The sequence below is a fragment of the Cervus canadensis genome, chromosome 11 (genome assembly GCF_019320065.1).
Source record: "Cervus canadensis isolate Bull #8, Minnesota chromosome 11, ASM1932006v1, whole genome shotgun sequence".
NCBI lineage: Eukaryota > Metazoa > Chordata > Mammalia > Artiodactyla > Cervidae > Cervus > Cervus canadensis.
The window spans coordinates 36,906,274-36,929,971 of NC_057396.1; the positions used below are offsets into that span (position 1 = coordinate 36,906,274).

Below are 23,698 nucleotides of genomic sequence, written 5' to 3' on the forward strand. Positions count from 1 at the left end.
ATCATTGCAGATGTGATTAGTTAAGATGAGGTCATGCTGGAGTAGGGGGAGTCCCTAATCCAACATGACAAGTGTCCTTATCAAAAGAGAAAATTTGGACACAGAGATATGCATAGAAAGAAGGTGATGTGAAGAAATATTGTATGAAATCAGCCCTCTGCGAGCTCAGGAGAGAGGCCTGTAACAGATCCTCCCCTTGCAGCTCTCAGAAAGAACCAAGAAACCCACCCCTTGGTCTCAGACTTGTGGCCTCCAAAACTGGGAGCAAATAAATTTCTGTTGCCTAAAAACAAATGAAACAAAACAATTCCATCTTTCCTATTCCCAAATTGGATTCCATGATACACGAAAAGGAGTTTTGAAACAAGGTCCTACTATAGTAGGACAGGGAACTATAGTCAATATCTTGTGATAAATCATAATGAAAAATAATTTTTAAAAGAATGTATATATATATGTATGTATAACTGAATCACTTTGCTGTACTGCAGAGATTAACACAACACTGTAAACCAATTATGTTTCAATAAAAAAGAAAAGAGAGCTCCAGAGGGCTTCCCCAATGTTTTACTCCTTCCCTGGTGGCTCAGACGGTAAAGAAATTGCCTGCAATGCAGGAGACCTGGGTTCGATCCCTGGGATGAGAAGATCCCCTGGAGAAGGGAATGGCAACTCCCTCTAGTATTCTGGACTGGAGAATTCCATGGACAGAGGAGCCTGATGGGCCATAGTCCATGGGGTTGCAAAGAGTTGGACATGACTGAGCAACTAACAAATCAACTATACTTCGATTAAAAAAAAAAAGAGGTAAAAGGTGTTTTGTTTTGGAGAGGTATATCGAGATGGTCCATATTCAAAGGAGTGGGAAATAGGATCAAACAAAACTGACCAGCGGTCACCATCAGAGGACTTTAATGCTTATTACTGTTATGGATTTCCAGAATGCAGATACATTACCCAAACTAGTGATCAGCTCCCTTTCCCTCCCCCACTGAACATGATTAGCATTCCTGGGTCCTGGGGCAGCCTCTGGGGCTCACAGCCACGGCCTCCCCTCCTCCCTCCCTCGGTGTCTTCTCTGCTCGGCAGAGGATGCCTTGTTCCCAGTGCTCTGTGCTGCTCCAGGCAGCTTATCATGCCTGCAAGCAAACGTGTAATTATGCTGAAGGAGGCACTTGGCGTCTCTCTGCCAATGTCGGATGTTCAGAACCTGCTGAAGAGATGGCCAGTGGCAGCTACTGTGTCTCTGACTTGGAGAGGTGAAGATTCCCTTTACTTTCTCAGGTCTAAAAGGTGGTGTTTTGGGGTGGGGTGGGGTGGAGACGTCCATTTTAAGCAGTATACATCAGGACCTCCCTGGTGGTCCAGTGGTTAAGAATCAGGCTGCAGTGCAAGGGACATGGGTTTGATCGTTGGTCTGGGAGGATTCCACATCCTGTGGAACAACTAAGTCCATGAACCACGACTACTGAGGCTGCACTCTAGAGCCCACACACCGGAACTACTGAAGCCCGGCGCCCAGAGCCTGTGCTCTGCAACAAGGGAAGCCACCGCGACGAGAAGCCCACACACTGCGTGTAGAGACGGCTCGTGTGCAGCAACAAAGGCCCAGGGCAGCCAAAAATAAATAAATACAAATTAGAAAAAAAATTTAAAGTTGTCTATGTCAGATGCAGTAAGATATAATACTCAATCCCTTAATACTTAAAAGGCAAAACCTACAATCTAAGTCATTTTATTCATCTAAATGCACATTTTTATTCTATCACAGAACAAAACAATGTTGGGCTCCTGACAGGAAAACGTGTTGTTGCTACTGGATTCGCTCAAATCTATTGATCTCATGTTGACTGATATGGACTCAATTAGGTCCATATTAGACAGCCGGGCTCTTGAGGCAGCAAGAGAATGAACGGTTTAAAATCTCTGAGATCCTTGAGCTACACTTGCATGAAAACCTGAATCTTAAAATCTTATTTCAGTACCTATGCTCTCAACCATATCTTTGCTCCCTCTGGACAGTAAGGGGGTGAGAGGAAGAGGGTGGGCGTTGGGACAGAGCCAAGTCCCTGCTCCCCGCTTCTCAGCTGCTCAAACTAGGGATCTCCGCTTCCCACAACCTTGAGAAGCTGGAGACAGCTTTCTCAAAAGGTTGTGCTGGGACTCAGAAGTAGCTCAATGAACAGGAGTTTCTTTCCCAACAATCTACATGAGGTTTCTACAGAACGCCTTTTATAGAAAAAGCACACTAGATTTTGACATTTTGTGGTTTTCCTCAGCTTCCTTTGGATGAGGGTGATGAGCTTGAATTCTAAGGAAAGGCACATCTCGCTCAGATGGGTTTGCACCCACCCAGCTCATGATGCAACCTCCTGGGGAAACCCCACAGGTGTCCTGTAACAATCCCCATTTCCCTTCATAAAACTCACTGTCTACATTCCACTTGATGCTCCGAGGAGGAAGTTTCAGGGTTTCGTTGATCTTCTCCAGGACAGTCTGCAGCTTTTGCTTCTGGGCAATCTCTGACTGGGTGACCTCAGCGACGTTCAGCTTCTCACTCTCGAGTTTCTCTGGGGCGACAAGGGAAAGAGAACAGCTATTAGCTTTGCTACACACCACCCGAAGCCATGCACTCACACCTTCACTCATTCACTCACTCACCAAATACACACTGAGCACCTGAGAAAGGGTTGCTGCTGTTCCTTCCTCAGCTGATGGTGGCACTGTGGTGCTAGTATGTAGTGTGAAGACCTAGGGATTGTGTCTTGAAACCCCAAAATGATAAGGCCTTAGGACCATGAGTGAGTGAGTGAAAGTCACCCCGTCGTGTCTGACTCTTTGTGACCCCGTGGACTATCATATACAGTCCATGGAATTCTCCAGGCCGGAATACTGGAGTGGGTAGCCTTTCCCTTCTCCAGGGAATCCAGGACCATAGGTGGGCATTTAACCCAGCTTATCACATTTGATCTCTTTTCCCTCATATCTGGGGTTTACCCTCTTTTTTTCACATCTGCCTTCTTCTCCAAGGACATGCCTGTGCCCCGACTGGAAAGCCTTCCATGCTTCCCCTGGGCAGTGATCAAGTCCTAATTCAAGGTATTTTGAACCCTCTTGTCGTATAGTACAATATGAATCATATTTATATCTTAAGAACCTTCTTTCCTTTTAAACCCACTTGGAAGATAACTAATTTGATGTGCCCTATTTAATCAACTCTAAGGCACACATCCTTTCACATTTTAACATCCCTGAAATCAGGCTATCTTAAAACTGATGGTATCCTACAACTGCTGACAGCCAGATGGAAGAGTTACCACTGCTTCTATGTGGAGGAACTTGGTCATAACTCTTCACGGTGTGGTCACTTCCACGTCTCAGTAAGCCTACAAGATGCTGTGTAGCAGAAATTAACACAACATTGTAAATCAACTATACTTCAATAAATTTAAAGAAAGCCTACATGAGCAATTTCAAAAAGTAGAACATAAACATTCCAAGTCATAAGAAAGCATCAGGTAATAGTTTAATTGAAGGTTTTTTTTTCTCTTTGAGTGGTACTTATCCTGGTATGTTTTAAAATCATTGGTTCAGGTATGCAACGATATAACCCCTTAATACTTAAAGGCAAAAAAAAAAAAAGTCTATTTATTTTATTCATGTAAATTTATATTTCTATCTTAAGGAACAATTTTGGATTCCTTAATGGGAAATATGTTGCCTGCTATTGGATTCACCTAATCCACTCTCCGCAACTCACTGGAGGATTGACAGGACTTTCTTAAGTATGTTTAAAATGTCTTTTCTCAGATGCTCCACATCACTCATTATCAGAGAAATGCAAATCAAGACCACAATGAGGTACCATTACACGCCAGTCAGGATGGCTGCTATCCAAAAGTCTACAAGCAATAAATGCTGGAGAGGGTGTGGAGAAAAGGGAACCCTCTTACACTGTTGGTGGGAATGCAAATTAGTACAGCCGCTATGGAAAACAGTGTGGAGATTTCTTAAAAAACTGGAAATAGAACTGCCATATGACCCAGCAATACCACTCTTGGGCATACACACTGAGGAAACCAGATCTGAAAGAGACACATGCACCCCAATGTTCATCGCAGCACTATTTATAATAGCCAGGACATGGAAGCAACCTAGATGCCCATCAGCAGATGAATGGATAAGGAAGCTGTGGTATATATAACCATGGAATATTACTCAGCCATTAAAAAGAATTCATTTGAATCAGTTCTAATGAGATGGATGAAACTGGAGCCCATTATACAGAGTGAAGTAAGCCAGAAAGATAAAGAACATGACAGCATACTAACACATATATATGGAATTTAGAAAGATGGTAATGATAACCCTATATGCAAAACAGAAAAAGAGACACAGATGTACAGAACAGACTTTTGGACTCTGTGGGAGAAGGCGAGGGTGGGATGTTTCGAGAGAACAGCATGTATATTATCTATGGTGAAACAGACCACCGGCCCAGGTGGGATGCATGAGACAAGTGCTCGGGCCTGGTGCACTGGGAGGACCCAGGGGAATCGGGTGGGGGGGGAGGTGGGAGGGGGGATCGGGATGGGGAATACATGTAACTCCATGGCTGATTCATGTCAATGTATGACAAAACCCACTGCAATGTTACGAAGTAACTGGCCTCCAACTAATAAAGATAATTGAAAAAAATAAAATAAAATGTCTTTTCTCCTCATTTTTTAGGCATGCCGTACAAACTAATGAAACTTCACCATACATCAGTGGTCCCCATATAGCTTACATTATCTTATTTTTCAGTAGTTGTAGCTTATCCAAGTCAAATGCCCCTTGAGTAATTCTTTAAAGACAAAATTGCCCAGTAGAAAATGGGTTATGGAAAAACCTGAACAAATTTTTTTTGGCCAACCCAATATATAACAGATCTTATTCAATCATTCCCCTGTAGATACAGAGTCAGGTTATATTCCACTTTTTCCCCATTTGTAATAAAGTTGCAGTAAACATCCTGTGTGTGTGTGTGTGTGTGTATATATATGTATTACCAACTGATTATTACTAGTAAAAATAAAAGTTATTGTCTTACAAATTTTCTTCTTGAACACAGTCATCTTACCAAATTCCTTTATTATTCTTTGAGTTTTTAGTATTCTCTAGGCATACAAATAACATAAAACATTACTGTCCCTATTTTGTAAGCTTATGTCAATTATTTCAATTTTATGACATTTTAAGATAGATTTCTTTGAGTCTCTTCTACTGTTTCTACCCTTCATATTATTTTAAAAATATTCAACCCTTAAAATTTAAGAGATCTACTCAAATAGTCCTACCGTTAAATAACTTCATTCAGTGTTACTAAGAATTTATAGATAATTTCTTTTTAAAGTCTTCTTGTTTTTTTCCCTTTATTCAGCTAATTTCAGCTAGTTCTATGAAAATTTTCCATTATCAAATTTTTATTCTTCCAGGAAATTGTTTCTCTCATGTTTTTATAGTTCTGAAAATTGTTCATCATTAGTTTAACTTGTCATAAAGTAGTAGGCATGATTTTGAAATAGGATGCTATTTAGAAAATTTTCTCAGGTAGGATTACATTGTAAATCTTTCCATTGTTTTTGAAGTTAGCATCCAAATAGGCTTTTGCAGAGGTTATTTACAGAAAACAATGAAACAGTATTCAAAAAGTTCTCAAATACCAAAACAGAGCAGAATAAACTCAAGTATTCTGAATGGTTGTCATTCAGAATTGTTAGAATTGTTAGATATTCTAACAAACACAGTCGCCACATATATCACACTATATTAATGTAACCACCCTTCAAAGAATTAGAATACGTGAACTACTCCTTCCAATATGAACAATTCCTAAGTTATCATATTTCTGTTTCCAAAAACATGGAGAGGGTTAGTTTAAAAAAGTTTTTGTTTTACTGTATCATGGTCAAAGAATTTGGTCTGTATAACTTGTTCAGGCTTTATGGACAGAGTCAAATTTTATAAGTGTTTCATGCAGTTGAAAAGAATAAGAATATTCATTTGGAGGTGTTGTTGGTCATTTAGATTGCCTAGCTCTTCTCTAGTTTTTGAACTTTTTCTTAACGTGTTATTAAAAGAAATATGTTAATGGTAGATTTGTCAATTTGTAATTCTGACCGACATTTAAAATTTTTATATGGTAACATTAAATGCATAAAAGTGTTTTAGGTTTAAAATGTCCTTATTTCCTAGTAATGTTAGTCTCATTAATAATGTAGAGACTCTCCACAACAATGTTTTTCTCCTTAGTCTATTTCATATTAAAATAGTTACCCCAGCTTTCTTTTAATTAGTATTGTCTAGTAGATATGATTATTTCCATTTTTTTCTTTCAACCCTTCTGTATCCTTATATATTAAAGACTATGTCTAGTAAACAGCATATAGAAAGATTTTTTGTTATCTAGTCTGACAATCTTTTAAAAGGATAAAGCCAATTTACATTGATTTGGGTTTACAAAAATATACTTGGATTCACTTGTATCAGCTTATTTTGAACTTTTTGTTACTCTATTTTTCTGATTCTTTAAGTCCCCCTTTCACCCTTGTCTCTTAGATTAAGGCTTCTATTCCCTCTCATTTCATTTTCTCCTTATTAAAAGTAGGGAGGTTATATGCTGTCTTATCATATTTTATCACGTGTATTTAACTTACAGCCTTATGCTAATTAGTCTCTTTATCCACGTACTAATACAAGGACCTCAGCACACGAACTCTAATCACTCTTACTGACTTAAGTGCTATAGTTGTCTGGGATTCTGATTCTATTATATCTTTATTTTTTGTTGCATGTCATATCTTTTCTGGGGGTTCATTTTCCTTGTTTGTGGAGAATACTCTTTAGAAATTCCTTTTAGTGAGGGTCTGTTGGTGGTAACCCTCTCACTTCATGTTTGTTTAAAATGCCTTAATTTTCTCCCCGTTTTTAAAAGTTTTTTTTTTTTTTCTGGATTTAAACCTGTAAGTTAACAATATTTTTCTGCACTTTGAAATTTTCATTCCAATAGCCTTGGGATTTTATTGTTCCTGATAAAAGACAGCTTTCAGTCTGTTGTTATAGGTAATCTCTTTTTTTCTCTTTGCTTTTGATCTTTTCTTTGCCTTCAGTGTTCTTAGGTTTCATTATGAAGACTTCTGATTACTTGTCCTGTTTCGGATACCCTGAGATTCCAGAATCTAGACTTCATATCTCCCATCAGTTCTGAAATTTTTAATTCATTATGTCTTTAATTATTATCTATACACCATTCTCTTTGTTTTCTCCTGCTAGAATTCCAATTAGCCATGTGTTGGGTTTTCTTAATCTCTGTTTTTTATTCTCATTTCCCACTCCATTGTCTTTCTCACATTGCATTCTGGGTAATTTCTTCAGTGCCATATTCCAGCTCATCAATTCCTAATCAGCTGTGTCTAATCCACTGAAGTTTCTAATTACATTATTCCATTTTTCCCCCATTTCTAGAAGTTCTATTTAGTTCTCTCTCATAGTTGGCTTGGCCAATTTTGATAGTTACTTGTGCTTTTATCATCCTTTCAATAGTCTTAAGACTTTTGACATATTAAATGTATTTTATATTCTATAACTGATCAATTGCTAATATCTATAGCATTTGTGGGATGAATCTGTAGTTTATTGTTTTGGCTGATGCTGTCATACTGGCTTACATTCATGTGTTTGGTGATTTCTGATCTTGAGCTCATTTACTTTGGAATTTTATCTCTGGGAATTTTTTTGTAGCCTGGGTTTAAGGTTCATCCTTTTAAAGAGGCGTATGTTTGCTCCTGCTTTGGGAAGCACTAATAACTTGGAACAAGTTTTAACTACATTTTCAGCTTGGGGCATTTAAAACCACATAAGTACTGTGAATTCTAGTCCAAAATTTGTTTGAGTACAGACATTTGATGATAAGGAATTATCAGTGCAGACTTCTTTCTTGTGTCCTATTCACGTCCAAGACTGAGATAGACATTTATCCTTACTTACCCTCTCTGTGGGACAAGATTTTCTCTTTCACCCACTGAGAGTGTTACACTTCAGAGACCCTGGTGTTACTCAGGAGTATCTGATCCAATTCCCCTTCCTTTCAGGCTTCAGGCTTTCTCTCTTGACCCTGTAAGTGTGAGCCATTAAACCTCAGGCTAATTACTGTTTAGAAATTAACACTTATTTTACTGGATTTACACTTCCTTGTTGTTCTTGGCATCAGTAGGATTTCATTCCTTTCCAGTTAAGCCATACAATACAAAAAAATATGTGTTTTTTAAAGTTTATACAGATTTTTAAAGTATGCAGGCCAAGAAGATTTGCTTCAACATTTAGTGAGCCATAATGTTCAACCTGAAAACCTATTTCCTTATCTTATTACATTAGCTTGTATATCCAAAACACTTATAATGGTGGTGATAGCTACCCTTTCTGACTTGTTCCTAATGCCATGTCTTTGATATTTCACTATTCAATGTGTTCACTGTTAAGTTTTGTATAAATGGTCTTTATCATATTTAGGTAGTTTCCTTTTCTTCCTGTTTTACTTGGGATAGCTGTTGAAATGTATGACGTATTATTATTTGACATCTACTGACAGATTTAGTTTTGCTATTGAAATTTACAGATGTACCTTAAAATTGAGAACATACAAACATGGACAAAATTCAGGCTGTGAAAATTAAGTCCCCTCTTCCCTCTGCTGTCCCAAATTCCCCAGTTCCATGCTATAGAGAGCTTTTGTGACTCACCAGAGATATTCTCTACATACTCAAATATCAGATGTGTCTCAATGCACACATACACTGACACAACATTTCTGCACCATACTTTTTTTTTTACTTAGTAAGACACTCTGGAGAGCTTCTCTACTACTTATAAATAGAAGAATAAGAATAAAAAGACTTTCATCTGGCTTTTGAGTTTTTCAGAGACCAGAAAATGTCCCGTCCAATTTAAGAATAGCAGTATACATTATCTTCAATTATGTTAGAATCAATGACTATCATAGCAACAGCTAGGGCAGTGCTATCCAAAAGAAATTTCTGCTATGATGGGAATGCTCATTTTTGCACTATTCAGTATGGTAGCCACTAGACATATTTGGCTAGGGAGCATTTGAAATGGAGTTGGTGTGATTAAGTAAACAAATTTTTTAATTTAATTTTAATTTTTAATTTTAATTTCTTTTAATAGCTACATGTGGTTAGTGGGTACTATATTGAACAGCTCTACTGTAAAGCTGTACAGGTCATCTTCCTGGTTTTATAGAAGAGTGACCCCAATGGCAGAGGAATGTTTTTGTGGAAGAACCAGGATTGGAACTCCAATCTATCTTGCTTTTCATTACTCTTTCAATTTTAGCATAGCTACTACTTCAGGCTAAGTACTTTTTGGGGGTGGGGAAGAGATTCTCGAAACCAATATGACCAAACCTTTCAAGATGCTGTTCCTCCTGGGGCTCATGGAATCATCCCTATTTAACACTCACCATTTAGAGTATAGCATCATTGAATCAATGGGCATGAATTTGAGCAAACTCTGGGAGACAGTGGAGGACAGGGGAGCTTGGTGTGCTGCAGTTCAAGGGGTTGCAAAAAGTTGGACATGACTTAGTGACTGAACAACAACGATGTAGAGTCAGCCTACTCTACATTCAGCTGCTCATTCTACACATTACTAGGTTCTCTTAAGAGATGGGAATACCAGACCATACTACCTGCCTCCTGAGAAAACCGTATGAAGAGCAAGAAGCAACAGTTAGAACTGGACATGGAGCAATGGACTGGTTCAAAATTGAGAAAAGAGTATGTCAAGGTTGTATATTGTCACCCTGTTTATTTAACTTATATGCAGGGTGGTGGTGGTGGTTTAGTCACTAAGTTGTGTCTGACTCTTGCAACCCCAAGGACTGTAGCCTGCCAGGCTCCTCTGTCCATGGGATTCTCCAGGCAAGAATACTGGAGTGGGTTGCCATTTCCTTCTTCAGGGGATCTTCTCAACGCAGGGATCGAACCCAGGTCTCCTGCATTGCAGGCAGATTCTTTACCCACTGAGTACATCATGTGAAATGCAAGATTGCTGGGAGAAATATCAACAACTTCAGATATGCAGATGATATACTTTAAAGGCAGAAGTAAAGAGGAATTAGAAAGCCTCTTGATGAAGGTGAAAGAGGACAGTGAAAAGGTTGGCTTAAAACTCATTTAGAAAACTAAGATCATGGCATCTGGTTCCATCACTTCATGGCAAATAGATGGGGAAACAGTGGAAACAGTGACAGACTTTATTTTCTTGGGCTCCAAAATCCCTGCAGATGGTGACTGCAGCCATGAAATTAAAAGATGCTTGTTCCTTGGAAGGAAAGTTATGACCAACCTAGACAGCAGATTAAAAAGCAGAGACATTACTTTGCCAACAAAGGTCCACCTAGTCAAAGCTATGGTTTTTCCAGTAGTCACGTATGGATGTGAGAGTTGGCCTGTAAAGAAAGCTGAGCGCCGAAGAATAAATGCTTTTGAACTGTGGCATTGAAGAACACTCCTGAGAGTCCCTTGGGCAGCAAGGAGATCCAACCAGTCAATCCTAAAGGAAATCAGTCCTGGATATTCACTGGAAGGACTGATGCTGAAGCTGAAACTCCAGTACTTTGGCCACCTGATTCGAAGAATTGACTCATTTGAAAAGACCCTGATGCTTGGAAATATTGAAGGCGGGAGGAGAAGGGGATGACAGAGGATGAGATGGTTGGATGGCATTACTGACTCAACGGACATGAGTTCAAGTAAACTCTGGGAGTTGGTGATGGACAGGGAGGCCTGGCGTGCTGCAGTCCATGGGGTCGCAAAGAGTTGGACGCGACTGAGTGACTGAACTGAACTGATGAAGGTGGAAGAGGAGAGTGAAAAAGCTGGCTTAAAACTCACCATTCAGAAAACTATGATCATGGCATCTGTCCCATCACTTCATGGCAAATAGATGGGGAAACAGTGGAAACAGTGACAGATTTTATTTTCTTGGGTTCCAAAATCAATGTAGACAGTGACTGCAGCCACAAAATTAAAAGACGCTTGCTCCTTGGAAGAAAAAATATGCCAAACCTAGACAGCATATTAAAGAGCAGAGACCACTTTGCTGACAAAGGTCCATATAGTCAAAGCAATGGTTTTTCCAGAAGTCATGCATAGATATGAGAGTTGGATCATAAAGAAGGCTGAGTGCTGAAGAATCGATGCTTTTGAATTGTGGTGGGAGAAGACTGTCAAACCAGTCAATCCTAAAGGAAATCAACCCTGAATATTCATTGGACGGACTGGAAAGACTTCAGCTAAAACTGAAGCTCTAATACTTTGGCCACCTGATGGGAAGAGCTGACTCTTTGGAAAAAACCCTGATGCTAGAAAAGATTGAGGGCAAGAGAAGGGGGCAAAAGAGGATGAGATGGTTGGATGACATCATTGATTCAGTACACGTGTTTGAGCAAACTCAGGGAGATAGTGAAGGACAGGGGAGTCTGGTGTGCTGCAGTTCACGGGGTTTCAAAGTGTCAGATAGGACTTAGCGACTGAACAACAACAGGTTCTCTTGGAGCTTTTCCTTTCCTACTACCACTCCTCTAGTTTGACACCATCATTATCTTGTAAAAAGATGCTTTGCTGGAGTTTCTTCTACTGCCTCTAAGCAATCCTCTTGCTGCTCCTATTTCTGATGGTGCCATTATGCTTAGAAGCCATCAACAGTGACCACTGCTCACTGAATATAGTTTAAAATTCTTAGTGCAAAGGCCTTCTATGAGGCAAGCTCATGTTCCTTTAAACAAATTTCTCATTTTAGAGTGGTTTACAGATTTATAGAAAAGCTGAAATGACAGTGCAGATAGTTCCTACATTCTAAACCCAGGTTCACCTATCTTTAACCTAGTTTACATTACTATGGTACATTTATCACAACTAATGAACTGACACTGGTACATGACTATTAGCTAATTTATTTGGGTTTCATTAGTTTTCCCTACTGTCTTTTTCTGTTCACCCCTCCTCATTACCTGCCTTAACTCTTCTCTTCTAGGATCATTTTTTTTTCCCCAGAGATACCTGTTTCTTCAAAACTTTGACAGTTTTGAGGGATACTGTGGTATTTTTCTGTTTTTCTCATGGTTAGACTGGAGATTTGGGAGAGGAAGACCACAGAGGTGAAGGGCCCTTTTCATTGCATCCTATCAAGGGTACATGCTATGGATGTGAGTTATCACTGGAGATGCTAACCTTGATTTGGCCAAAGTAGTGTCTGCTTGAGGTTCCTCCATACCCTAATCACTGGAAGCCAGTCACTAAATTCAGTCCATTTCAAGGGTGGGGAGTTAACTTCTACTTCCTTGAAGGAGTTATAAATTAATAACTTATTTGGAATTATTCTGTAAAGATTTGTCACTTCTCCTTCATTATCTGTTCAGCTATTTACTGATATCAATATGAACTTAAAGGCTATTTATTTTAGACTTTGGGTTATAATCCAATATTGTCACTCATTTTCTTGCTTTAATTTAGCCATTGGGAACTATTTCACATGGGCCCTAAACACTTTCAACATGCTGCCCCATACACATGTGTATATTTTTCCTTAGTGCCTCTTTCTGCACTGCAAGATGCTACAGGCTCATTCGTATGCCTAGCTCCAGTCTTAGAGTCGCCGATACTCCAGAGGCCCTGGTTTCTATTATTGGAGACCAGTGTCAGAAACCGAGGTCTGGTTGCTAGGTCCCATCTTCTTTGCTCACCACATACCCCACTCAACCAATCCTGATGGTCATCGGATGTGCTCCTGTCTCTTTGACACTCTCTCTTCACTCACAGAGAAATCTACAGGGGCTTACCAGCAACATTTTTTACTAGAATGTTCTTCTCCTCCTTCATCTGGCTGAAATTCTGCTCCTTCCAGAAGGCCTGATTCAAAATGTCCCCTCTTTCATGATGCCTTTCTAAATCTTCAGCTTGATAGCCCACAGCCCTTTATAGTACCAGGCTGAAGTTTCTGAAGGTGGCACTGTGATGTACTTACCTCTACAGCCCTACACTCAGCAGTAGCACATAGCAAATTAAATGGCTATTGCTCGATGAATATTAATTGGCTAGATTAAGGTCGGTGTAAGATATATACTCTTTAGGGTTGCCCAGGGGAAAAGACACACACACAGACACCCAACACAAAACTAAAAACACTCCTGCAGAGACCCTTACGGTCTCATGCTTGAAGAAGATATCCTATTTCAGTCCTATGCAATTGTGAAAACCAGAAGGGAGAGCCTTATGGCTTGCATCTCTCAGAACAGGCTTTTTCTGTTCCCAGTTACACACACATGTTCATAGACAGGGATCAGGGGAATCAAACATGCCATAAGGAAACTGGCAGAGCTGTCCCAAGTCAGAAAACCTCAATAAGCAACAGGTAGCAGCCCACGGTCAAATGGAATGATGATCTGGGGTAAGCATTTCCCTTGAATCCTTTGCCTCCTGCCTCGCTCACTCAGTCACATCTACTGCCTTGGTGTTGGGAATGCAAATATAGCAAGGTGTCCATGGATGCTCCTGCATAGTGAGACGCTGGGAAATGTGTCCCACCTTTGGGCCATTCTGAGACTCTGTTACTGGTGCATTGGGGTAAGAGTACACCCAGGGGAACTGAGGATGTTACATCTATCAGTTAACCTGAGAAGAGTCTCTGAGTGCGTGCTCAGTCATGTCAGACTCTTTGAGACCCCATGGACTGCAGGCCGCCAGGCTCCTATGTCCATGGAATTCTCCAGGCAAGAATACTAGAGTAGAACACTACTCCAGGGGATCTTCCTGATCCAGGGATCAAACCCACATCTCTGGCATCTCCTGCACTAGCAGGCAGGTTCTTTACCAGTAGCGCCACCTGTGTAGCCCTGGGAAGAGGCTAATCCCGGGATAAAAGATGAGGTGAAGTTTTGCACAGGGTAGGGAGAAACTTCTTCATTTTGGGGGTGGGGTGGGAAGCTTTTGTTCTGAGGTGTGGGAAGGGCTGCCCACTGCTCTGAGAGCCCAGGATGAGGTACCATGCAGAGGCAGGCCAGAGTGGCCAGCAGCTGATTTTTCCCACGTGGCTACAGCAAGGGTACAGAGAAATGGCCGGTGTCGGGAGGAGCAGCCTTACAGCAGAAGCTGCACCCTCTGGTCTTCCTAGATGATGCTGATACCCCTTTCCAGAACTCCCTGCGTTCACCTGCCACTGCAGGCAGCTCTCAGCATGCTGATGGTTCCTGTCTCTAGCCCTGAAGCTCTCTCCTTTTCTACTAGGAGTACAATCCAGGGGTTCTTAATTCCTACACAGTCCTCAACCGCACAGTGATGGGAGCCACAGGATAAACGTTCCTGCTCCCTTTCCTGATTTTGATGGGTAGTGTCACCTGGTTTCTCAGAGGGACCCCTGCAGCCCTGAGCCTTGGTTGCAAACAGAGCTGTCATCCTTATCAATGCACACTTAATGGTGTTTCTCTCTTCCTTTCTTACATTCTCCACTTGGTTACTTGTATTTCCTAAGATTACCCCTCACATAAACTTCTTCCACCTACGTCCTTGTTTCAGCATCTCCTTTCAGGAAAACCTCGTCAGCTCTGCTGCCAGGACAAGAGGGAAGATGCAGACGACAGAGGCAGCAATGGGCAGCTGGGTTAGGCAGCTTGGAAAGAAGGACCAGCAGAAGGCTATGCCAGAAGAATTTCCCAGGTATGCCTAGGGACTCAGAAAGGCAAGCAGACCAGGCACTGATGCTGAGCAAGTGGCATCTGGCCACACAGAGGAGCACCAGGTATGCTGCTGCCCCCTGAAAGCTCATGATCAGAGAGCACCCAGCCAGACAGTCCACCTGTCACCTCATGGATGCTCACCTATTCAGAATTTCACCGTAACAATAACACACACCACACACCACACACACAAACACACCTGTTGGTCCAGAGATCCCTGCCTTGGCATCTTGCTCATTTCTGAGTTGAGCCCTTGCTGCACGATATCATCAGCATGGATACCCAGATTCCAGATCTGTATTCTGCTCCCAAGATGTGACTTGGCATATCTGGCCTCCTGGCGGTCCCTATGCCATTTTATCTTTTCTAAGTGTCAGTATTTAATAGTTAGTTTATTAATCCCAAACTCAGTTCCCTCCTACTCGCCATGCCCAGCCCCAGTACAATTTGAAGCTATATTTCTGGAAATGTTCATGCCTGATTCACCTTGGTACCACCAGGTAATAGTACTGTACTTACACATGGCTGTGTATTTGAGCAACAAAGAGCAATTTCAAAACACTAAGTCATACACCCAGATATTGACTTCTTAAACACCATTCTCAAATTCAAGACACTGGGCCTCCTTGGAGAAGTAGTTGATTCTAGGGTCAGAATAAAAGTGAAATATAAGATGAGCCTGGAGCATCTTATGATATTAGAAAGTAAGAAAATGCTCAGGAAAAAAAAAAAAAATAAATAAATAAAGGGCAGTATGTCCAGGAGGTGCTTGGAGTTAACTAAAAAGAGCTCCCAGTGGTCAAAGCTGGAAGTATATGAACAAACCAAGAATGATGATAATAATGATTACAACGTTTGTAATGATCATAAGAAATGGTATGGACCTAACAGAAGCAGAAGATATTAAGAAGAGGTAGCAAGAATACAAAGAAGAACTGTATAAGAAAGATCTTCACGACCCAGGTAATCATGGTGTGATCACTCACCTAGAGCCAGACATCCTGAAATGTGAAGTCAAGTGGGCCTCAGGAAGCATCACTACAAATAAAGCTAGTGGAGGTGATGGAATTTCAGTTGAGCTATTTCAAATACTAAAAGATGATGCTGTGAAAGTGCTGCACTCAATATGTCAGCAAATTTGGAAAACTCAGCAGTGGCCACAGGACTGGAAAAGGTCAGTTTTCATTCCAATCCCCAAGAAAGGCAATGCCAAAGAATACTTAAACTACCACACAATTGCACTCATCTCACATGCTAGTAAAGTAATGCTCAAAATTCTCCAAGCCAGGCTTCAGCAATATGTGAACCATGAACTTCCAGGTGTTCAAGCTGGTTTTAGAAAAGGCAGAGGAGTCAGTGATCAAATTGCCAACATCCACTGGATCATCGACAAAGCAAGAAAGTTCCAGAAAAACATCTATTTCTGCTTTATTGACTATGCCAAAGCCTTTGACTGTGTGGATTACAATAAACTGTGGAAAATTCTGAAAGAGATGGGAATACCAGAACCATTTGATCTGCCTCTTGAGAAACCTGTATGCAGGTCAGGAAGCAACAGTTAGAACTGGACAAGGAACAACAGACTGGTTCCAAATAGGAAAAGGAGTACGACAGGCTGTGTATTGTTACCCTGTTTATTTAACTTACATGCAGAGTACATCATGAGAAACGCTGGACTGGATGAAGCACAAGCTGGAATCAAGATTGCTGGGAGAAATATCAATAACCTCAGATATGCAGATGACACCACCCTTATGGCAGAAAGTGAAGAAGAACTAAAGAGCCTCTTGATGAAAGTGAAAGAGGAGAGTGAAAAGGTTGGCTTAAAGCTCAACATTCAGAAAACTGAAGATCATGGCATCTGGTCCCATCACTTCATGGCAAATAGATGGGGAAACAGTGGAAACAGTGTCAGACTTTATTTTTTGGGCTCCAAAATCACTGCAGATAGTGATTGCAGCCATGAAATTAAAAGACGCTTACTCCTTGGAAGAAAAGTTATGACCAACCTAGACAGCCTATTAAAAAGCAGAGACATTACTTTGTCCACAAACGTCCGTCTAGTCAAGGCTATGGTTTTTCCAGTAGTCACGTATGGATGTGAGAGTTGGACTATAAAGAAATCTGAGCACCGAAGAATTGATGCTTTGGAACTGTGGTGTTGGAGAAGACTCTTGAGAGTCCCTTGGACTACAAGGAGATCCAAGCAGTCCATCCTAAAGGAGATCAGTCTGGGGTGTTCATTGGAAGGACTGATATTGAAGTTGAAACTCCAATACTTTGGCCACCTGATGCGAAGGGCTAACTCATTTGAAAAGACCCTGATGCTGGGAAAGATTGAGGGCAGGAGAAGGGGATGACAGAGGATGAGACGGTTGGATGGCATCACCGACTCAATGGACATGAGTTTGGGTAAACTCCAGGAGTCGATGGACAGGGAGGCCTGGCTTGCTGCAGTTCATGGGGTTGCAGAGTCAGACACAACTGAGTGACTGAACTGAACTGAATGATTATAAATTAAGTATCCTTGTATCCATATTAATATAAATAAATACTGAATACATATGTAAGTCTTATCCTTAGAGAAGACTTCAAATTAATAAATGAAGAAGGAATGGGAGAATAGGAAAATAGAAAACCTCCACTAGACTTCCACAGTAATAACCAGCAGACATGTTCCACCGATTATAGTTAGTGGGATGAGTGTAAGAAAACACAAGATATGTTCAAAGTCTTAAAGTATCTCCCTGCCCAGAAAGATAAAGAACATTACAGCATACTAACACATATATATGGAATTTAGAAAGATGGTAACGACAACCCTATATGCAAAACAGAAAAAGAGACACAGAAGTACAGAACAGACTTTTGAACTCTGTGGGAGAAGGTGAGGGTGGGATGTTTTGAAAGAACAGCATGTATACTATCTATGGTGAAACAGATCACCAGCCCAGGTGGGATGCATGAGACAAGTGCTCGGGCCTGGTGCACTGGGAAGACCCAGAGGAATCGGGTGGAGAGGGAGGTGGGAGGGGGGATCGGGATGGGGAATACGTGTAAATCTATGTCTGATTCATATCAATGTATGACAAAACCCACTGGAAAAAAAAAAAAAAGTATCTCCCTGAAAATAAGTTAATAACAAAGAGAAAAATAGTAAAAATTTATAGTGAAGAAAGCCTGGCCAACACCACCTTAACTGAGTGGTCAAGGTTAATGTCACAAGTGACCAGTCACGGTAACACTGTGTCTGCCCTGAAATGATACACTGAGGACACATCAGCTCTGTGGCACCCCTCCTCAAACATACAACTCGAATCATGAGAACACATCAGACAGACCCAGATTAGGGGCCATTCTGCAAAATAACCAACCAGTCCTCCTCAAAAGTGCCAAGGTCATGAACGACAGGAGACGTGACAACTGCATGTAATGGGGGATTCTGGGTTTACCTCCTAGAACCAAGAAAAGACATGAATGTAAAAACTGGTGAAATTCAAATAAATTCTGCGATTCGGTTAAGCACTGTCCTGAGGTTGATTTCTTAGTTTTGATGCTTCCCCTCTGCTTGGTAAGATGTTGACATTAGAGGAAGCTGAGTAAAGGGAGACGGGAAACCTCTTGGCTGTCTCTGCAACTCTATCAAAAATTATTTCAAAATAAAGAAGTTTTAAAGAAACACTGACACATGGGCTATGGGTTTAAGTGGTGAAACAAATTGTGAAATATAAAGAAGATCTGGGAGAACTTCAGAATGCTTCTGAGGCAGGAAACAGCTTAATGTAAGAAAAGGAGTTTGGAGCCAGAGAAGTTAAGACAGATGATGAGGCTCTGAGCTAAGGAGGCAGCAGTGGGGTTGGAAAATATTGCTGACAGCCACCCCTGACCTAGTGCGCGGTGACCCAGGCACTTTTACAAATGCTGCACGTGTTCTAGCTGATTGAGACATGAGATGGGTTTGACACGTATATATGGGAATACAGTTGTCAGAACCGTGACCAACAGAATATGAGGGAAGAAGGAGCAGTTCAGGATTACCCCCAGGTTTCTAATCTGGGCTCGTGATAGCATTCCTCAAGGTGGAAAACAAAACGGGTTTGGGGAGGAGGAAGGTAAGCTGAGTTCGGGGCAGGCGGGTTACAGGTGCCTGTGTGACATGCAGGTGGGCAGGCTGGGAAGAGAGAACCTTCTCACAGCTTCAGAGAGTTATTCCAGAGATAGAGATCTGAGGGTGACGAGCATATAGTTGATGGTTGAAACTGTAGGGACAGATGAAATCACCCAGGAAGAAGGTATGAAAGAAAAAGAGAAGGAGGCCAAGGATGGAAGCTGGAGGAAAGCCAACCATTATGGAAAGAAGCACAGAGGAGGAGGACGGCTGAGAAGCGGGTGTCAGAGGCGGGAGAGAAACAGGACAGCATGAGGTCCCAGAAACAGTCGGGTTGGGGAAGGCAGATGAGACGTTCAGTAGGGGCAAACGTCACCACGGAAGAGGAACTCTCAGGTGACACTGGTGACGTGGGAAGGAAAAGTTGACGGCAAGGTGGTGGCAGCCAGCCCGTACCTCGGGAGGGACTGCTTAGTGGTGGGGAGGCGGGGAGAGGGAGTGCCAACCATTATTTTGAGAGATGTGGTTGGGCACGAAGAAAGGAAAATAGCCAGAGGGGAGCTCCAGGTCAGAGGGGTCACCCAAAACTCCCATCTCCAGACCAATTGCTCCCAGGAGCTCCTGATGCACATCTTAAACTGCAAACGAGTTCTCTCCAGTGGGCATGCTGTCTGTAGCTTCTGAATGTGTGTGTCTAGCCTTAAACTCACACTTAGGTTGACAAAAAAAGGCATCAGTTCTGCTTTTAATCACCTTTTCAACGTGAAGTTTGAGATCTGAGGTGGTCTAACCTGACTGTACTTGATGCCTGACTTGGGGCAGCATGGATGATGCTGGGCAGTTTTGTAACCATTCCCAGAGGCGAGATTGCTTCATGACCGTGTTCCATTACCCCACAGCCATGTCCCACCCCTGCTTGGAAAGTCCAGCATAGAACACTTGCAGACAGTGTCAGGTCCCAGCTAGAAATTTGGTGGTGAAGTTAAAAGCTACAAATGCTAGGAGAGGTGATCAGTGAGGCTCAGGGTTTTTCCACATCTGCATGTGCCAAAGCACGTTCCCTTCCGTGTTCAGTTACATTTACGAGCCTTTAAATATTAATACTCATTAATATTGATGTTTGAGTACCAAATGAGCTTAGCTTCCTAGACATTACTAGATTTTATATTATTCATTCATTTGTTCAGTATACATTGATTAAGTGATGGGCAATGTGTTATTACTGGAGAAGACTGGAAAAAGGAATATGACATGGCTCCTGCCCCTTGAGAAGCCTACATACACTTATACATGTGTGCTTAGTCGCCCAGTTGTACCTGACTCTTTATGATCTCATGGACTGTAGCCTGCCAGGTTCCTCTGTTCATGGGGATTCTCCAGGCAAGAATATTGGAGTGGCTTGCCATGCCCTCCTCCAGGGTATCTTCCTATTCCAGGGATCGAACCCAGGTCTCCTGCATTACAGGTGGATTCTTTACCATCTAAGCCACCAGGGAAGCTCAAGAATACCGGAGTAGGTAGCCTATCCCTCCTCCAAGGGATCTTCCTGACCCAGGAATCAAACCACGGTCTCCTGCAATGTAGGTAGATTCTTTACCAGCTGAGCTACCAGGGAAGCCCTGGTATACATTTACATAAACAGCTACAAACAAATGGAATAATAAAGGCTTACATATTATGTATATGTGTCTTATGTATCTATAACATAAAAGCATGTATGTTATATATATGTGTGTATATCTATATAACAAAGGCATACATATTGTGTACATGTGTATGTATCTATATAATAAAAGCATGAATGCTTTATACACATGTGTATATCTATATCTGAGGGAACACAGAAGAACACACGACTGTTTCTTCCAGATGTGACTATGTCGTAAGGGGAGGCACGTTTGGTTGACTCTACAGACAGGAAGAATAAGCGATAATGGTTTATCTCAGTGGATAAAGGAGGAAGAGGGGCCTCAGAGGCAGAAGAAAAGAGAAGAGAAAAGAAAAGAGGTGTGACTATGCCCAGTGTATGTCATAATATGGCATGGTGTTCAAGATAGCATAGCTACCAATGAAATGATAAAAGATACGGACTGACTGGGCACTCACTGTGTGTCAGGTGTGATTCTAAGCGTTTTACACGGCATGAGCCACACGTGTGAGTGACTGGAGGTGAGGCTGATAAGGCAGATGCAGTGTTCTGAATGTTGTGCTAACAGGTCTGGACTTTGTCCCACGGGTACGGGAGAGCGAGTACCGACAAAATGAGCCTTGCAGTTAAAAAAGGTTCCTCCACCAGCAGCCCCCCTGCAAAGGGGAATGGGCTGGAGGAGGTGAGATGGGAGGCAAAGAGGTGAGCTCGGAAATTGTTTCAACAATTCAGATAAGTGAAAATGGCAGGGAGGAGGGGATGCGGGAGAGAATTCTGAGCAAGAAATGGGGCCGTGAAGACCCCCTGCCCCACAGCCACGGAGGGGCAGGGAAGAGAGGACGGGGTTCTACTCACTCAGAAGGAAAGAAACATCCTTAGGAAAGGGGATGCGCTCAGTGTGAGGCCCTAGTGGGAAGCTAAGAAGGAGAGTCTAGAACTTAGGGCAGCAGTTAGGATGACAGAAAGTGGGGGACAGAGAGGAGGAGTCCGAATCTAGTCACGATGAATCTGTCCTCTCAACACTAATGTCACCCGGAGGTCTCCTTTCCTTCCCCAACAGCCTCACACTTTCACATAACAGCTGTGAACTGATGCAGGGATGCATACGCTGCCAGAGGCGAGACACCTGGAGACACACGGGAGCCAAGTGTCACAGAGGTCCACACACCTGCATACTTGCACCAACTGGAGAGAGGTACACACAGGAACACACACACGCACAAGGCCACAGATCACAGAGGTATACATATATGCATGCAAACACACACACATGTACAGGTCTATAGGTGACAAATGTATACAAACACACCCACGCAGATCCACGCACATGTAAACACACCTACAGAGGCCACAGGTGCACAATTTTCTGGACAAGGTGAGGCATGTTTTCAGTGCGCAGTGGAGTCCTGTCATCTGCCCGGCTGGTGATTCTCAGCTGCTAGGCGGAGCAATCCTGTCTGGCCCCAAAGCCTCCCTTTGCAATGTGTTCATGTAAAACACTCCCAAGAGTACATTTCACTGGTCTGCTAGCCCAAGGCTACCCATCCCTATTCCATTCCAGGTGAACTATTGTGACCGGAGAACAGCTCCAAACTAGATTTAAAGACACCCACTGCTCGACATTCAACTCTCCTCTTACCAAAAAGTTTCTGTAGGACTTGGCCATCATATAAATCTTCAGCGAGGTCTTTCACAATGATTCTTTCTCCGACCAAAACATCGTTAATCCAGTCAATTAATACCTACCCAGAGAGAGAGAGAATAAGAGAAGAGTCATAGGGTGTTTCCTTGTACACCAGTGATCTCATCCTGGACAGTTAAAATTTGAATGAACTTCAGATTTTGAAAGGAGCAGAATTATCCACACGCCTGAGTATGTGTCCAGCAGCTGTGAGTGTGAGCCCAACACTCCTGTTAACCTGCAGGTATAGGCTCTGCTAGTGCTGGTGGCACCAGTGTCTCTGCTAACACCTCTGGCCCCTACCTTCCCTTCCCCGAATGGCAAGAACGTTCACACAGTGCTTGGCTGTGTGACTTTGTAGGCAGGACAGGATGGGCTTTGGAGTCATGCAAACTGGGGTTGAAACCCTCACTTTACCTACTAAAATAATTTGTGCATCTCTGGGATCGACAGACTGTTATGTGTGTGTGTGTATGTACCTCTGTCATCCATGAACCACTGTGTGTATATCTCTGTGATTTATGAATCTACAGCAAGCTAGTTATCTGCTCTGAACCTCTGACTCCCCACCTCTATAGTGGAAGGTGAAGGCACCTCCCACACTAGGTGGTGGAAAAGAATCACAGGGTCTCCCTGGTGGTCCAGCAGTTAGGACTCCACACTTCCGCTGCAGGGGGCATGGGTCTGATCCCTGGTCAGGGAACTAAGATCCCACATGCCACACTGAGTGGCCAAAAACCAAAACCCATATCAGGGAAAAAAAGAAAGGATTTACATACAGCAAGGGCCAAATGTCCAGTAAGGGCAGATCTCATTAATAAATAAAGCACTCTCCCGTTATGACATCTGGCCAGATGGTTACTGTCACCCCTATGTTCCGGAGGTAAAACCAAACACAGAGGTGAGCACGGCCCAAGGTCCCAGAGCTAACTGTGGGCAGGGACAGGAATAGCCACTCTTGTCCACCTCACTCTACACACAGCACACGTTCTCCTCCCTGCGCCAGGCTCCCTCTCAGTGGGGCTGTGCAGTGTCCTCCGGGGCCCGTGTCTTAGCCTCTGTGCATCAGGCATCCAGCAGAGGCGTTCCAGGTGACCAGTCACTCAGTTAATCCACACGGCATCCCGAGAGGCAGGTAGCATCAGTTTCGTTTTTCAGGTAAGGAAACTGAAGCTTGCACAAGGCCACTGCCTTTTTAATTTCAACCTCTTGCTTTATTTATGAAGGTATTATTCATATACAGTAAAATTAACCAATCTTAAGTATACAGTGTGATGACTTTTGGTCACTGTACACGGTTGTATAACCACAACGACAATCAAGACACAGAACAGTTCCCTCACCCTAAGAAGGTCCCCCTGGTCTCTCTGCGCTCAGTCACCGCTCCTGATCACAAGCTTCAGGCAAGCACTACAGTTCGGACTTTTTGACCATTTCACCTAACCGGAACATCACCCTTTTTTGTTT

At 42.4% G+C, this 23,698-nt stretch overlaps 1 protein-coding gene across 2 annotated transcripts in view; it reads right to left on the reverse strand.

The window, feature by feature from the left end:
• Nucleotides 1-23,698, reverse strand: part of PARVA (parvin alpha) — a 172,534-nt gene that overhangs the window by 44,221 nt on the left and 104,615 nt on the right. The window contains exons 4-6 of one of the 2 annotated variants that reach the window (XM_043482462.1): nt 22,190-22,292; nt 18,169-18,249; nt 2,430-2,570 (exon numbers count right to left, since the gene is read on the reverse strand). In XM_043482462.1, coding sequence (XP_043338397.1) covers nt 2,430-2,570; nt 18,169-18,249; nt 22,190-22,292 — 325 coding nt within the window. The remainder of the gene's footprint in view (nt 1-2,429; nt 2,571-18,168; nt 18,250-22,189; nt 22,293-23,698) is intronic. The other variant, XM_043482463.1, reaches the window with a different exon arrangement.